Genomic DNA, 18,876 nt, shown 5'->3' on the forward strand with positions numbered 1-18,876 from the left:
TATACCGTCATCTGTAAATATTATACGTCTAGATGTGTCAAATGTAATAAAGTACAAACAGAGACACTAACAAAGGCCTGGAGTCAACCCAAAAATACAATAAAGGCCATAACTTTCTAAATTTTGTATGTTTTTTTTTTTTTTTTTTTTCAAATTTAAGGCATGGTTCAGAGCAGAGGTGCCAAACATACAGCTAAAGGGATTAAAAACTGACAAAAAGTATATGAAAAACAACAACTGAATCTCAACAAATCCAGCATCATGAGAGCGGAAGAAGAAAAGGACCCAAAAAATGAACAAATATGGAGCAAAGTAACCAACAAAGTTACTACAAATGAATGAAAAAACAACTTGAAAAGCACTCGGAGACCTCCGCCAAGGCAGATCAAATGAATGAAAAACAATAAAATAGTCAACATAATGAACAGAAATTAGAAGAGGAAGCGATTAATTAAACCCGTTAGGTCCACGTCCTTAATAACATACATGTTTTTATATCTTCATCTGTGAATACCATACGTCCAGATGTGTCAAATGTAATAAAGTACAAACAAAAACGCTATAATAAAGCCCTGGCCTTGGGTTGACCTGAAAAATACGATTAAGGCCGTAACTTTTTAACTGCGGATTTTATTCTATTTATTTATTTGTTTATTTAATTTATTTATTTATTTCTTTTACCAAAGTATCTGAAAAACAACAACTGAATCTCAACCAATCCCACATCTATGAGAGCGGAACAATAAAACAACCAAAAAAGATGAAGAAATATTGACCAAAGTAACCAACAAAGTTATTCCAAATGAATGAAAAAATGATACAACAGTTAACAGAAATTAGAAGAGGAAGTGATTAATTAAACCTGTTAGATCCACGTTATTAATAACATACATGTATGAAAGGACAGAGTTTATTTTTGTTTTTTAATGTGTATATTATTGTTATGAACTGGACATAGTTTATTTTTGATAAGTATATTACTGCTAAGAAATGGACAGGTTTTTTTGTGTTTTATTGTTATGGAACAGATAGTTTATTTTTGTTTTTAATGGGTGTATTATTGTCATGAAAAGGACAAGTTTATTTTTGTTTTTGATATGTGCACTATTACTGCTACAAAAGGACAGAGTTTATTTTAATGTGAAATGCTGCTGCAAAATGGACAGTTTATCCTAGATATGTGCAGCAGTTGTGTGTTTTGTGCAGAGCCAGAATTTAGTCTGATGTGCGCAGGATTTCTGAGTTACTTATGGGATCGGACAGACGACTTTGGGGTAGATAGAAGGATGGAGGAAGGGGGCGGGACATAATAAATTAAACTTCATCCCGCTCCTTTTTGAATGTTGGACTTTCTTTTACATAATCCTTTTGTTGTTTGGTTTTAATGCAAATTCGAAATAAATAAACAAACAAACAAATTGGACGGAATGTGGAACCTGAACTAGCCCTGCTCTAACGGGACATGTTTTTAACGCAATGTCTACTAAATGTCCGATAAAACGGGCCCTTTCCGCAGCGCTAACGCGTCTGTTGGTGGATCTGAGGTGGAAATGCGTCACCGTGGGGCGTTTCCTGCTGTAAACTCCCATAACCTGAGCTCGCTAAAGGGGAAATGGATGGTCCGTCAGAGTCGGGGACGCCCACCGCCGTCAGACGTCTCTCAACAGACAGACCAAACAGGGCATGATGGGAAATGTTTAGCGTGGGGCAGATCTAGCATTGATCTGGGTCCCACTGCGATCTGATTCCAGATGGGCCCGGACGGGACCGGCCGAGCCCCCGATGCAATTTAACGGCGCAGCTCGGCTCTCGGGTTTCAGGGCAGCTTTTAGAGGTCGATACGGGGGCCTGCAGGGGACATTTGTTTGATGTGATGGATGCTAAAGCAAACTGGAAATGAATAAATAGCAGGTACATTAGCAATAGGAAGCAGACAAAGCCCATTACTGTTCCAGTGGCATTTCTGTTTGGGAGCCTTCGTCCTTTAACACAAATACACAAACTGTTTATGAAGCTCTTATTCTTTACTTTTTTTTTTTTTTTTTAAAGACCGATATAAAACTTGGTGTTATGGACTCAAAGTCGACCCTAAACCAACCACATTGGACGACCTGATCCCACCACAGCTTCTTAACCCTTTTAGAACTGCCATTACAACAGTCGGCCTAGATTTGTTTATGTTTCTTGTAATAAAAGGGTCAGAAAATGTCCTTTTTTTGCCAATTCCTTTGTAGTTTTTATCAGGAAGAACTTAACTTTCAATATCTGTTCATTATTATCATTACTATATATATAATAAATGCTTTAAACCAGGGGTGTCAAACTCATGTTAGTTCAGGGGCCACATATCGACCAGTATGACCTGCAGTGGGCCGGATCATTAAAATAATAACATAATAATACATAAATAATATCAATTCCAAAATGTGTATGTTTAATTTCTATGTTTTAGAGTGAAAAAAATAAGATTATATTATCAAAATTTCTACATCTACAAACTATCTTTTAAAAAAATATGGAAAAACATGAACCATGACCAAAATGAAATTTATTAAGAAAAAAGTCCAATTTTAACAATTTATGCCATTATTTAGCTTCTCATTTTTACATGCTCATTACAACATACAGATCACAGTGCATCTACAAATGCACAAAAAATTTTAATAATAGACAGAATATTGGTAAAATTACTCTTAAATTTCTTAAGACATTTCAGGTTGTTCATGTTTTTCAAATTTGTTGTAAAAGGTTAGTCTGTAAATGTTAACATTTATGTGTAATTTACTTTTTTTTTTTTTTTACACTAAAACAGAGAGAAAAATATGTGGTTTTCGTTACTTATACTTTATTATGATACTATTTTACTGGTCTGACCCACTTTAGATGGAATTGATTGATTGATAGTTAATATCTTCAGTGTAATTTTTTTATTTCACCAATTCATCCCGCGGGCCGGATTGGACCCTTTGGCGGGCCGGTTTTGGTCCCCGGGCCAAATGTTTGACACCCCTGCTTTAAACAGTGTGTTACACTAAAAAATGATCAAATTGATGTGAATTTTTTTGTCATATTCACTATGAAAAACAACTGTAAATGTTATGAAACTTTATGAGATTATAGAAATAAACTTTCACCTATTTTACATTTGAATTCGTCTAGATCACAGGTGTCAAACATGTAGCACTTTTATATACAGTTTCTTTCCCCCAAGAATTCACCGCTAAAACGTCGCTAAAAATAAAAAAAACTTCCATCTCTCTCTCACTGACTGCACTCTGCTGCTCTATGCTCCGCCCACTTCCGCCCCTCCCCCTCAGCCTATACAGACCTCTACCCTAATGTGTTACAGACCAAGAGAAAGAAGCCCATCTGAGCTAAAAGATGACGTTTGGATTCAAAGTTACATTTATTTGAATGACGGCGGATGCAGGAACTATCGTCTAAAAAGGGTTAAAGCCTGAATATCACGGCTCAACGTGAAATGTTGTTTTTTTTTTTTGTTTGTTAGTTTTTTGACACTCAGTTTTTACTAGTTATTTATCATTTTGTCATACAGAACATAACAAACAACAATCGGTGACAGATAATAGTCACGATCTAATAATAATGATAATTTAGGTTACAGTTACGAAATAGTAATCAAGTTACCGAATTAATTTAATTTGTAGAGTAGCAGTTTATATCACATTTCAAACCACACATTAATTGTATTTTTAAAAAACTAATCCATTTGCCCTTATCTTATCATGTAAAGTTCATCTTGCAGCCTCAGCGTAAATGTTAATCTCTCCATTTTGTGAATTTGATCGGCAGTTTTCATCCAGTCCTCCAACACCGGTGGATCAAGTCGAAGCCATTTACGACTGATTGTTTTTTGTTTTTTTTTTCTGCAGCACCAAAGATTTTTTAGAAGGTATTTATCATTTATTGTCAAATCATCAGGAAAATCTCCCAACAAAAGTGTGAAAGTGGGTTGCTGTAATTTAAAACCCAACATGTGAAATGTTGTTTTTTTTTTGTGTTTCGGATAATGGGAGCAAAGCGCTACGACACGCACATCCCCGTGGAGAATAATCTTCCTGGGAATCTGATAAAAGTAGAACATGAAGACAACGGCGGTGAGAGTGGATCTTCCTCCTCCTACTGCCTTTTCTCAGCTCCATCCATCTGGTAATTACCCATGTGACCAATGTCAACCATGTCATTTTACTCATAAAACCCACTGTTTGAACCGTCTACACGTAGGGAAAGAAAAATACATCATGGTTGTCACTTCATGTTCTGCGTGTAATGTCATATATATGTTCAAATGCCCATGTGAACTAACTGGAAAAATGAGGAAAAACACATCATTGCATTGAAACAGTTCAACTCCATTAACCGTCTTCTACTAAAAGCCCTCATCCAGACCTTACATAAAACCTTATGTATTATGGGGTTTTCTGCGTCTGTAGGGTTACATTTGTAGATATTTCGTCAAACATTTCGTTAATTATTATGTCAAATTGATAGTATCTGCAGGTTCATGAGGCTTAAGATGAAAACATTTGTTCTTTGTCTACGAGGACGAAAGTGTATTTATGATTTATGATAGAACACGTGGTATAGATGGTTTTTGTTTTTTTCTTGTTCTACTTTTGATGACGAAGGCGGCAAAATGATGCCCCCTAAAAATGTAAAAACTTCAACCCAACAGGAATTCCACCATGTTGGATTAACCCACAAAGACCCAAACACCCACCGTCGACCAAAAGCATCTACTGATCTAATCTGTTCATCCACTAATTCTATTAATAGATGTAAATAATTGGTGTAAAATACAGTTATTCATCTTTTCATGGTCATCAGATATGACCCATTTGGACATTCAGAGGCTCCGTAGTTACCGTGGAAACACCGTCATCTTCTACAGCATTGATTCACTAGTAAAACCCATGGAGTTGGATCAATGACAGTGGATGAACACACTGGGTTTATGTTCAGTTAATGAGAGATTTTACCAAAAAAGTCACTTTTTCTTCAGTTTTTTCTGTTTTGCTACAATAATCTATGGCTTTGCTCTGAGCTTTTATGAACATCTACATCACAGGTGTCAAACATGCGGCCTGGGGGCCAAATACAGCCCACCAAAGGGTCCAATCTGGCCCGCAGGATGAATCTGTGAAATACAATAACTACACTTAAGGTATTAATCAATGGTGTCAAAATCATTTTATTTCAGGTTCCACATACAGACACATACAGTCCAATTAGATTTTAAGTGGGTCAGAACCAGCAAAATATTATCATAATAACCTAGAAATAATGGCAACCCCAGATTTTCTTTGTTTTTTTGGTGTAAAGATGTAAAATTACATGAAAATGTTTACATTACCAAACTATACTTTTTTTTTAAAAATGGGAATAATCTGAACAAATATGAACAAACAGAAATGTCTTCAGAAAAGTAAATGCAGTTTTACCAATATTCTGCCTGTTACTAAATGTTTTGTGTGATAGTAACACACGTGTAAATGATAAACTGATAAACTGAGGCAGAATATTGTTAAAATTGCACTTGTTTTTCTTAGGACAATTCAAGTTGTTCATGTTTTTCAGATTTTTAAGGAAACTTTGTAGACGTAAACCTGATCATAATAGAATTTCACATTTTTCACTGTTATTATTTTACTGGTCTGGCCCACTGGAGATCAACTTGGGATGAATGCGGAACTGAATGAAAATAAGTTTGAAACCCCTGATCTACATGATCAGTGAATTAAACTTAGGAAAATAGATGACTTCCACTGGAAAAGAATGCAAAATTCAGAGGATGATATTTTAATAAATGGTAATAAATCACTTAGTAAAGGTTAACCCATAAAGACCCAAACAGCCACTGGCAACCAAGAGCATCTACTGATCTAAACTGTTTAATACCTGTTGGTCCGTTAGTTCTATCAATCCATGTCAATAATTGGTGTAAAATACAGTTCTTCATCTTTTCATGGTCATCAGATATGACCCATTTGGACGTTCAGAGGCTCTGTAGTTACCATGGAAACACCATCATCCTCAACAACATTGATTCACCAGTAAAACCCATGGAGTTGGTTCAATAATAGTGGATGGACACCACTTACTTCAATTCAATTTTGCTTAATTTAAGCAAAAAAAAAAATCTGCCAATGGAACAAGTGAAAATTATCTTGGTAAGATTTCTTGAAATAAGATTTTCCAGATCTGTTGTCTAAAAATCCGTTCTTATATCTCACTGAAAAGTTCCTCTGTAGGTGATTCTGTCTTATTTTCAGTGTGATGAGCTACTTGGACTAGAAATGAGAAAAATACAGTTGGTAAGATTTAGATTTTTTACAGTGTATTTGCTCCAGATCCATAACATAACGTGTGCAAACTTGAAAATCCTCAGCTGGACTTACCAGGCGCACTACTGCCCCCAGTGGCCAGACTTATCAGTGCATGCTAAAGTTTTTGCGATGATGGACGGATGGCCGACCAACAATCCCCAACGGTCAGTGTGGTCGACTGTAAAATGTCCAGTTGGAATCGAACCCTAAACCCAACAGGAAGTCCACTATTTTTCAGCTTGAAATGGCCAATTTTGCCCTATTTTTAGCAAAGCAAACTTGCAATCACATTTGGTCGGTTTCTGAACACCTACGTAATCAGACACTTTTGTTTGAGTTGTAAATGGGAAGACTTTCATATGTGCAACAAATGACTCAATACGGTTTCCTGTACAATGTCAACAGTTCATCTCTTGTATGAAGTTGGACATGAACGTACATTCAGTTAAAAACATCTATCAGGTCCAGATGCACAAAACAGCCTCTTGGAACCAAACCCCAAACCAACAGGAAGTCGGCCATTTTGGTCTGAATATTTTATGCCGTGTTTTGCTTTTTCTAGCAGGAAGAAAAATGTCCAAAAGGTCCAAGCCTAAAAACATCTACATGTCCACAGCAAGGTTCTAATAGTTTTGGATTCTTCATTATAGTTTAGTTTTACTTAGTTTTGACTTTTTTTTTCTCTAATTCAGTTCGTTTTAATTCATTTTTAGAGCAGATTTGCTAGTTTTTGTTAGTTTTTGTTATTTTCTAAATGCTTAGTTTTAGTTTAGTTTTAGGGGTTTTTTTTTATATCTTTTCTCTCATATAAATTCAAATAAATCCCGACAGGACTCTGCTGCTTTCTCCCAACTTAGTCTCCATGTTCCAGGTAGAGTGGGGACCAGAAGACAACTGGAAACCACAAGTGAACACAAGTGACGGACCCTTAAATATCATACGGTGCCAGCAGCTAAATTGCTTGAGGGAAATAAATCGATTTCATATCAATCCAACATTGACAAAGATGAAAACTAAGGGAATTTATCCATAATTTTTATACGTTTTAGTTAGTTTTGTAAACACACAATACAGTTTCAGTTAGTTATTGTTTTTTTTCTTTTAATTCTAGTTTTTTATATATTTCAGTTAATGAAAATGTTTTTTCAATTCTAGTTTTTGTCATTTCATTAGTTTTCGTTAACGACAATAACCTTGGTCCACAGTAACATTAATAAGGTTGAGTAGGAACTCCCATTGCACCATGTTTAGTTTGAAAGTCGACCTCGTCTTTATCACTGATGCAAAAAAACATGAAATAATAATAGAAGCAACATGTTATCAGAAAACCCGAACCACCCAAAGCGACACCTGTTTGTAGGTAAAACCCTTAGATTTGAGAAGTGCTGGTCCTCACCCTCGTCGTTGATGAAGCTCCTCAGGGAGGCCCAGGTCTTGTTGTTGCAGAAGAAGGTGGTGTTTTCCGGGAGGCTGCCGTTGAAGCAGTGCGCCGTGCTGCGAACGCATTTCTGCCGCAGGTTTCCCATGAAGAGCTGAAGGCCGATGAGGGCGAAGACGCTCAGGCAGAAGACGGTGAGGATCATCACGTCCGCCAGCTTCTTCACCGACTGGATCAGAGCGCCGACGATGGTCTTCAGGCCTGGTGGGACGGCGGACGCAAGGACGCACAAGGAAGGTTACACAATTCACACTCGACACTTCACGTCTACTCTAAGTCCAGGTGATTGTATTCAGTTTTTCATGTTCAGGTTGAGCGACATTTTCAGAAAAGAGCCGTCGTTACAACACGTCATGATTGAATGTTTTACTCCATCCCAACTTTTCCAACAACAGTGAAGCTCAGACAGCAACGACTGATCAATGACAACAAATTAGTGAAAACAGCTGTAAGTCCATCAGTATCATTTATACTCGGCCTGTTTTTGGCGACTGGTGTCATATAGAATTCTGACCCCATGGGAATCTGACCCGGGTCACTTTTCTATGTAGAGTAGGGGCTGTTTCCATGCATGACCCAGAAACGGTTTCAAGCCACTGAGTTTCAGCACCGCTTCTTCTGGTTTATTTGTCAACAATGGCTGAGGCCACATCGAAGTGTCTGTAGTCGCTTTTCCACTGGACATCTGCGCAAAACTTTACCCATATTTACTAAATGTCAAAAAAACAGAAGTGCATAATGTCGGTTTTTCCATTAAATCACAAATTTAATGATTTATTTAGTATCGCAAGATGACATGAGAAGTCATCCCATAAACATGGCGACAAACGTAAATATGGTGTTGATTTACAGATATATTCATATTAGTATATATTCATCTCCATCTCATACTAAATTATAAAATGATTCAGTTTCCTGGTGTGTCCACACATACCGCACCATGTTTCTTTTAAAACTCTTCTTCTTTGGTTGTTGTTGTAATATCCGTCAATATCCGTTTTTTTGTTCATGTGACTCTAGTTGTGGAAAATGTCTTTTCATTGCAGTTTTGTGTGATTTACCAATTGTGCTACGCCCAAAAAACCACCTTTTGCCAATGGAAAAAGTTTTAATCAAAAAACGAGAATTTGGGCAAAATTGTCATTTTTCCATTAGGTAAATTTTTATGGGCAAGTTATATTCACGCAATTTGAGGATCTGTGGAAAAGTGACTACGGCTGCATGCCCCAATGGACATCAAATAAACAAAGGTAACTATATTTACATTTTCATGGTTTTCCTTCAGATTTAGTTGAGAAGAAGAAACGGGTCGTCCTTCACAAATATCGCTGATGTTTCCCCGGTAATCCTCTTAACAGAAATGCCGGCTACACACGAACATACTTCCTGAATGGATTCTGAAGTTCGGCCCCTCATCTCGATGAATTACAACAACCCATTTCTTCTTCTCAACTAAGTCTGAAGGAAAACCCTGAAAAATTAAATATAGTTGCCTTTGTTTATTTGATGTTTATTTATTTGCTTCTGCTGTAATACTTGTAATGTTTTATGTAAAGCACTTTGAACTGTCTTGTACATGAAATGTGCTATAGAAATAAACCTGCCTTTCCTTGCCTTGATGTCCATTAGGGAACGCAGCAAGTGTCGCTTTTCCATTAACCCTCAAATTGTGTTAATATAACTTGTGCATAAAAATTTACCTAATGGAAAAATGGCAATTTTGCCAGAACTCTTGTTTTCTGATTAAAAGTTTTTGCGCAGGCAAGAGGTTGTTTTCCGGGCGTAGTGCAAATGGTATATCACGCAAAACTGCAATGGAAAGACCTTTTTCCACAACTAGAGTCAGGTGAATTAAAAAACGGATGCTGACGGATGTAACAACAAGAGAAGAAGAGTTCTAAAAGAAACATGGCACGGTATGTGTGGACACACCAGGAAACTGAATCATTTTTCAATTTAGTACGAGATAGAGGGGTAATATATAATAATAATAATGAATATATCTGTAAATCAACATATTTACTTTCATCACCATGTTTATGGAATGACTTCTCGTGTCATCTTGCAACAATAAATAAATAAACAAATCATCCCATTTGTGATTTCATGGACATTACACACTTCTGTTTTTTTGACATTTAGTAAATATCGGTAAAGTTTTGCGCAGATGTCCAATGGAAAAGCCACTGGTGACACTTCGATGTGGCCTCAGTCATTGTTGACAAATAAACCAGAAGAAGCGGTACTGAAACTCAGTCATTTCAAACTGTTTCTGGGTCATGTGTGAAAAAGCCCTAGTGTGACCCCCAGGTTGATTTTCTAGTCTGGAAAACTGACCCCATAGAATTTCAACCCCTTATATGAATTTGTTTATTAGTTAAAAATGTTCTAATACATTTCTGTATCATAATAAACTTAAATATATCTATATAGTTTGAAACTTACTCCAGAAACTACTAAATACATTCATTCATAAAGCCATTAAAGTAATAGGTCACTTTTCCATGCTGCAGTATTTTGACCCTTTGCCTATTTCTATGTTTATTATGGACTGTAGTTGTACAGTGTAATGTCTTGTGTCTTCTATAGCATAGAAAAGTGACCCATTACTTCAATGACTATATGAATACCACTATTTTGGCTTGAAAATACAGAAATACATACATGAGTAATGGAGTAAAATGGCTGCATTTCTGAAAACGTTCAGACCCCAGACTTTTCAAATCCAGACTTTTATGGAGAAACATCCCATTTTGCAGATATTTCTTTGTGTGATTTGGGTCAATGCATTCAGCAAAATCAGCCTACGGGTGTTATTTGGCTCAGTTTTATATACAGCATTAATCAATATTAATATGTGTCTCATCAGGTGTCATAAAGATGGCAGACGCTCCAAGGACACAACTTTATCTGAATGTTAGTGATGAACCCATGTAGACCCAAAACATCTAATACCTGTTCATCCACTAATCCTATCAATACATGTCAATAATTGGTGTAAAATACAGTTCTTCATCTTTTCATGGTCATCAGATATGACCCATTTGGACATTCAGAGGCTCCGTAGTTACCGTGGAAACACTCATCTTCTACATTGATTCACCAGTAAAACCCATGGAGTTGGATCAATAACACTGAATGGAGATACTTGGTTTGTATATATTAATAATAAAATGAACAATAATGAATAAAAGAAACCATACATAATAATATGGAAAAAATAAAGCCAAAAAATTCACTAAAATAAAGTAAAACAGGATGAAATATGAAAGAAAATTACTAAAAAAAATAAATATAAATGACCAAAAATGAAGAATAAATCAACAAACTAATATCTAACATGAAGAATATAAGCCACAAATTGAAGAAAGTTGGAAAAAAAATGAACAAAACAAACAAAATTACAAATAAAATGAACAAAAACTAATAAGAACATTTACAAAATAATAAATAAATATAAGTTGTAGAAGATGACGGTGTTGCCATGGTAACCATGGAGCCTCTGAACGTCCAAATGGGTCATATCTGATGACCGTGAAAGATGAAGAACTGTATTTTACACCCAATTATTGACATGTGTTGATAGGATTAATGCATGAACAGGTACTAAACAGTTTAGATCAGTGGATAGTTTAGGTTAAAGGTGGACGTTTGGGGTAAAAGTGCTTGAATTTGACCTTGAAAAATGTGTACGAACCCTGAGGTCGGTTTCGGACTAAAACTAAGAGCAGCCATCTTTATGCGCCACCTAATAAATAATAAGACAATACGATGAAATAAAGGATAAACATGAGGATGGGGTCGGGTGAAAACCTGACGACTTTTACTCCACACCTTCAGGTTTTCACCGAACGCCACATCAAACCCCAGAGTCACACACACCACACACACACACACACACACACACACACACACACACAAAGGCAACGACAGCAGGAGCACACACACACAGACCACAGACATGTCCACTGTCCACCGTCCTCCTAGTCCTCACATTTGAGCTGGATTCATTCATTAGAAACAGACGCTTTCCTTCGACTTTGGACCAGAACCCGGGCGCGTCTGTGAACTAATGAATAATGAGTGCGCTGAGTCGATGCCATTGGCTGCAGCGGTCACATGCTTGTGCAGCCGGAACATGTGTTAGACATGATGAGAACATGCCCGAGAGCCGGAAAGTATGAAGAGGGTTTCAGAGAGAGAGAGAGAGAGAGAGAGAGAAAGAGAGAGAGAGAGAGAGACAGAGAGGCAGAGAGAGAGAGAGAGAGAGAGCCCAGTGCTGACATGCAGAGTGGAGACATCCAGAGGTTCAGCAGCAAAAAGGACCGAAGAGAAACGAGAAGAAGAAGAAGAAGAGGAGACAGAAGAGACAGAAGAAGAAGAGACAGAAGAAGAGACAGAAGAAGAGGAGACAGAAGAGACAGAAGAAGAAGAAGAGACAGAAGAAGAGACAGAAGAAGAAGAGGAGACAGAAGAAGAAGAAGAGACAAGAGAAGAGGACAGAAGAAGAAGAGGAGACAGAAGAGACAGAAGAAGATGACAGAAGAAGAGAGAAGAAGAAGGAGACAGAAGAGACAGAAGAAGAGAGACAGAAGGAGACAGAAGAGACAGAAGAAGAAGAGACAAGAAGAGACAGAAGAAGAGACAGAAGAAGAAGAGGAGACAGAAGAGACAGAAGAAGAAGAGACAAGAAGAGACAGAAGAAGAAGAAGAGACAGAAGAAGAGACAGAAGAAGAGGAGACAGAAGAGACAGAAGAAGAGAGAAGAAGAAGGAGACAGAAGAGACAGAAGAAGAGACAAGAACAGACAGAAGAAGAAGAAGAGACAGAAGAAGAGACAGAAGAAGAAGGAGACAGAAGAGACAGAAGAAGAAGCGAGACAGAAGAAGAAGAAGAGAGAAGAAGAGACAGAAGAAGAAGAGCAGGAAGACGAAAGAGACAGAAGAAGAAAAGACAAGAAGAAGAGAGAAGAAGGATAGAAGAAGAAGAAGAAGAGACAGAAGAAGAGACCAGAAGAAGCAGAAGAAGAGATAGAAGAGGAAGAGACAGAAGAAGAGACAGAAAACAGAATGGACAGAAAAGGTCAGAACAGAGCAGACAGGTAATGGAGTAAATGCAGCCGCTTCAGCCACAGAAATGATTCCAACCCTTAAACACTGACTCCACCCAACGGACTGGAATGATTCAGACCATTTAGACTCATGGTTGAAGATTATTTTGGTCATTTCTGATCATTTTAAAAATTATTTACATATTTTCTTGATTTTTTTCGGTCATTATCTTTATTTTCTTTATTGTTTTCTTCATTTGTGTTCATGATCATGATTCTCTTGTCATTTCTGTCCATTTTAACATTATTTTGTTAAAATAATCTGTTTCCTTAAAGTTGACAGTAGATTTATATGAAGTAGAATGTTTGTTGTGGTAGAAAATTATTATTTCCAGTCAGAGCAGGGAAAATAGTATAGAAATTTACAGGAAGAACATTTAAAATCAGAGTCATGGATAAAAAAACAAAACTCCACTGTTGATATAAATTCAGTCTAAACCATTTGAGTCGTTTTGGAAACAAAGATAATGAACCAAACTAAACAAAGCACTGATATCTATCCCATAATATAAAACTATTCTGACATGAACTGGTTTAAGGTAAAAAACCAGTGAAATCTGAGGCTTTAGCAGCGCCTGGGTTCAAGAACAGACTTAACTAGGTTTAGTCCAGTTTTCTTTGCTTTCGTTCATGAGTATATTACATTTTCTTTGGTTTTGTTCATTTTTTTCATCACTTTATTAAAAAGTTCTTTGGTTTTGTTCATTTTTTTCATCATTTTTTTTCAATTTGTCTTTGATTTGTTCATTTTCTTCCATTATATTGAATTTTTGTTTGGTTTTGTTCATTTTGTTCATTATTTTATCTAATTTTTCTTTGGTTTTGTTAATTTTTTTCATTATTTTGTTCATTATTTTGTTAATATTTCTTGGTTGTGTTCATTTTTTTTATTATTTTGTTCATTTTGTTCATTATTTTATTCAGTTTTTTGGGTTTGTTCATTTTTTTTTCAATATTTTGTTCATTTTTTCATTATTTTATTAAATTTTTCTTTAGTTTCATTTATTTTTCATTATTTTATTCAATTTTTCTTTGGTTTTGTTCATTTTTTCATTGTTTTGGTAATTTTGTTCATGATTTTATTGTAGTTTTCTTTGGTTTTGTTCATTTTGTTCATTGTTTTGGTCATTTTTCATTACTTTATTCCATCTTTCTTGGTTTTGTTCATTTTTTTCATCGTTTTGTTCATTTTGTTCATTATTTTGTTGTATTTTCTTTGGTTTTGTTCATTTCTGTCTTTTTTTGTTCATTTTTCATTACTTTATTCCATCTTTCTTTGGTTTTATTAATTTTGTTCAATACTTTGTTCATTTTGTTCATGATTTTACTGTATTTTTCTTTGGTTTTGTTCATTTTGTTCATTATTTTGTTCATTTTGTTCATTATTCTATTGTATTTGTCTTTGGATTTGTTCATTTTGTTCATTATTTTGTTCCATTTTTCTTTGGTTTTGTTCATTTTTTCATTGTTTTGGTTATTTTGTTCATGATTTTATTGTATTTTTTCTTTGGTTTCGTTCCGTTTTGTTCATTGTTTTGTTCATTTTTCATTACTTATTCCATCTTTCTCTGGTTTTGTTCATTTTGTTCATGATTTTACTGTATTTTTCTTTGGTTTTGTTCATTTTCTTTCATTATTTTGTTCATTTTGTTCATTATTTTATTGTATTTGTCTTTGGATTTGTTCATTTTGTTCATTATTTTGTTCATTTTGTTCATTATTTTATTCAGTTTTTTGGGTTTGTTCATTTTTTTCAATATTTTGTTCATTTTTCATTATTTTATTAAATTTTCTTTAGTTTTCATTATTTTTCATTATTTTATTCAATTTTTCTTTGGTTTTCATTTTTTCATTGTTTTGGTAATTTTGTTCATGATTTTATTGTATTTTTCTTTGGTTTTGTTCATTTTTGTTCATTGTTTTGTTCATTTTTCATTACCTTATTCCATCTTTCTTGGTTTGTTCATTTTTTTCATCGTTTTGTTCATTTTGTTCATTATTTTGTTGTATTTTTCTTTGGTTTTGTTCATTTCTGTTCTTTTTTTTTGTTCATTTTTCATTACTTTATTCCATCTTTCTTTGGTTTATTAATTTTGTTCAATACTTTGTTCATTTTGTTCATGATTTTACTGTATTTTTCTTTGGTTTTGTTCATTTTGTTCATTATTTTGTTCATTATTCTATTGTATTTGTCTTTGGATTTGTTCATTTTGTTCATTATTTTGTTCCATTTTTCTTTGGTTTTGTTCATTTTTTCATTGTTTTGGTTATTTTGTTCATGATTTTATTGTATTTTTTCTTTGGTTTCGTTCAGTTTTGTTCATTGTTTGTTCATTTTTCATTACTTTATTCATCTTTCTCTGGTTTTGTTCATTTTGTTCATGATTTTACTGTATTTTTCTTTGGTTTTGTTCATTTTCTTTCATTATTTTGTTCATTTTGTTCATTATTTTATTGTATTTGTCTTTGGATTTGTTCATTTTGTTCATTATTTTGTTCATTTTGTTCATTATTCTATTGTATTTGTCTTTGGTTTGGTTATCTTTTCTCACTTTCCGTTCTGTTTTTGCCCCTCGTTTGATAAACCCGCTGAACTCTGAGGCTGAAGCGGCGTCCTGGTTGGTGAACGGCCTTAAATGTTTCCGGCGCCGTTTGCTGAACCTCGGATGTCGGCCACACCCAGAAGCTGCCGGTTCTTCATACTATCTGAGCATCAAAGCGTCAAAAGCGTCGAGTGCAGGATGCGGCGTTCCCGATCCGCCTCCTCACCTGGATGACTGAGATGGTTTTGAGCGCTCGCAGAACCCTGAACGTCCTTAACGCCGACACATTACCCAGGTCCACAAACTCAGTCACATATCTGCAACAGGCCGAGACAAGAAGCACAAACAGACACACACAGAAGGGTTGGACCCACAGCGAAACACGACACCAGCAAACACACCAGGCCCGGGGCGGGGGCGGGGCAGAGGGCGGGGCAAGGGGGGCGGGGCTGCCGGCCGTGGAGAGGGGGGCGGCGCTGGAGAAGAGGGCGGGACGTCAGGGATGGTCACATGGGTCTGAACTGGAGGAAACCCGGGTCGGAAAAGAACCAGACCACACTCTGAATTTACGTCACGGTGTTTGATTCAGTTGGTGAATTCATTATTTTAATTATTTCTTGATTATTCTGATCAGTTCAATTTGTTTTTGTCGTCATTATATTCATTTGTGTTGATTTCATGGGTTATGTTGGTCATTTTTGTCCATTTTTAAGATTATTTTGGGAATTTTCTTGATTATTTTGGTGACTTTGTCAATTTTGAAGATTATTTTGTGAATTTTCTTGATCATTTTGGTCATTTTTATCATTTCATCATGTTCTTGATTATTCTGCTCATTTCAGTTGTGTTTTCGTCATTATTATATTCATTTTGTGTTCATTTTCTGGATTATATTGGTCATTTTCATGAGTTTTTAAAGAATATTTTATTAATGTTCTTGATTATTTTGTCATTGTTTAACATTATTTTTCATCATTTCCTTGATTATTCTGATCATTTCAGTTTGTTTCTTGTCTTGCTATATTCATTTTTGCCCATTTTTAAGATTATTTTGTTAATTTTCTTGATTATTTTGGTCATTTTTGTTCTTTTTTTAAAATCTTGTCATCAGTTCCCTTATCATTTGGTCATTTTGTCTTCATTTCTTAATTACTTTGGTAATTTATGTTCATTTCCTTGATTACTTTGGTAATTTTTTTACATTATTTTCACCATTTTGTTGATTATTCTAATCATTTCAGTTTGTATTCTTTATTATAATATTCATTTGTGTTCATTTTCTGGATTATATTGGCCATTTTGTTCTTTTTTTTTATTATTTTTTTGTTCTTCAGTTCCTTCATTATTTGGTCATTATCTTCATTTCCTTGATTATCTGGAAAAAAAAAAAATTCACTTTCTTGATTCTTTTTGTCATTTATTTTCATTTTCGTTATTTTGGTCATTTCTGTCATTTTTTTTTCTTGATTATTTTATTCATTTTTCTTGATTTTCTTGATTATTTTGTTCAATTTTTTTTATTAATTAATTGTAAAAATGTTGCAACTTCCTGTATTTTAGGGACAAATTCAGTTGTATTTAGCTATTTGTTCTATTATTTTACCTATTTTTGTTTATATCAGCACTCACAGATCTGTCCATTGTTTCCCATCAGATTAAACTCAAGTATCGTTTTTTTCTTTTTCTTTTCATATATATGTATATTAGACATCTCCAGTTTTCATCCATGTTTCCATCGCTGACAAACCGACTTGTCCTTCTCCGCGGCTTCTTTATTAAATCTCAGGTGAATCCACCCGTCAATGGGACAGAATGATGGGGGGGGGACGCCAGACATAAACGGACACAAGGGGGGGCTTATTGAGTCCGTGTTGCCCCCTGGTGGTGGTTTCTGGCCTTACCTGGGATGACTGAGATAGTTTTCAGGGCTCTCAGGACTCTAAAGGTTCTCAGCGCCTGCAGGTTCCTACTTTGATAAACTCTGTTAACAGCCTGTAGGGGCAGTGTTGTTCAACACACAACAAAAGAAGACAAACACAAGAAAAGTCTAAAACGTTAAGTTAAAGCCTGTTGGCGAGCAGCGACATCCAACCATTAAAAAATATGTTAAATAAAACTCATGTTCATCAATGTGATCAAAAATTCAACATGTAAAAATGTATGTGTTAAAGTCAGATTTTTATCGCATTTATATCAGTCATTACATTTTTAAATACTCAGAAGTTACATGTGTAATGTGTTGAGGTTTAACATCAAAAATATTCTAAATATTTAATGTGTAGATGTTTTAACTAAACAATAAAGCTGCAAATTCATAAATATAACATAATATATGTACATTTAATTTGTAAATGTGTCAATTCATTTTCATTTCATTTATTACTTTGCTAATTTATTTTATTTTTGTGTTTATTTCGTAATTTCTTGACAGTTTTATTTGGTTGACAATTTGTTCAACATTTTATTTATTTATTTATTTATTTTTGTACATGTAGTAACAAGTTTTAAACTGAACAATAAAGTTAAAAAAAAAAAAAAAAAATCCTAAAATGCTACAATAAAACATTGTTTAGTTAGTTGCTTTTACTGTCTTGATACTTTTTTTTTTTTTTTGTGCTTTTTTTTTTTACCAAATTTTTTTGATGATTTTGCAGGCTTTAGTTAATTTTTGATACATTTTTTCAGGGTTGTTTTTTTTTGTTTTCATAATTTTGTTCATAATGTTAATATTTCTTTGTTATATGTTGTTGATTGTGTGAATAGTTATTTTATCAAATCTATTTTTCCACATTAAATTTAAGTCATCAAGTCTTTAAATACTCATATGTGACAAGTCTATTTTAATGAAAAGCAAACATTTTTTGTGAGGTTTAACATCGAAAACATTTTAACAAGTTTAAACTGGATAATAAAACTGAAAATTCTTAAAATACTACAGATTAAAATGACACCATTATTTAGTTATTGCTTATTTTGTTCATTTCATTACAATTTTGTTAATTACTCATTTTGTTTATTATTTTGCTACCTTGATCATTTTGTTGTTGTTCTTCATAGATTTGTTTACTCTGTTGTGACTTTTCAATTTTGTCCCCTTAAAAACAAAAATTTGATGAATGTACAAAACTGGACAATAAACTGAAAACTCCTCAAAATGTCCATTTAAACCAACACTTTACAGTGAATGTTTTACAATGTCACAATGAAAATGTTGATTCAATGCTTATTTTACTTAATTCGTTGATCCTTCAATCAACTTTTTAATTCTTTTCCTATTTTATTTTCATTTTGTTCATTTTTGTCTAATTTGTTGGCTATTTGTGCTCATTTTTATGAATTTTTTAAATTTGTTTTTCTTATAATATTTGATTTTTGTGTTACTGTGGTATTTTCCTTGGGTCTGTAAAGTTATGAGGTCCTATACAATTTGTTACTCTT

General features: G+C 34.4%; 1 protein-coding gene across 1 annotated transcript in view; it reads right to left on the reverse strand.

The window, feature by feature from the left end:
• The window catches only part of LOC115411080 (sodium channel protein type 4 subunit alpha-like), a gene marked incomplete at its 5' end in the record, with an annotated part of 20,965 nt that extends 3,559 nt beyond the window's left edge, over positions 1–17,406 (reverse strand). The window contains 2 exons of the mRNA XM_030123021.1: positions 7,744–7,986; positions 17,340–17,406. Coding sequence (XP_029978881.1) covers positions 7,744–7,986; positions 17,340–17,406 — 310 coding nt within the window. The remainder of the gene's footprint in view (positions 1–7,743; positions 7,987–17,339) is intronic.
• Positions 17,407–18,876: the final 1,470 nt, after the last annotated feature.

Source organism: Sphaeramia orbicularis, chromosome 20 (assembly GCF_902148855.1).
Source record: "Sphaeramia orbicularis chromosome 20, fSphaOr1.1, whole genome shotgun sequence".
NCBI lineage: Eukaryota > Metazoa > Chordata > Actinopteri > Kurtiformes > Apogonidae > Sphaeramia > Sphaeramia orbicularis.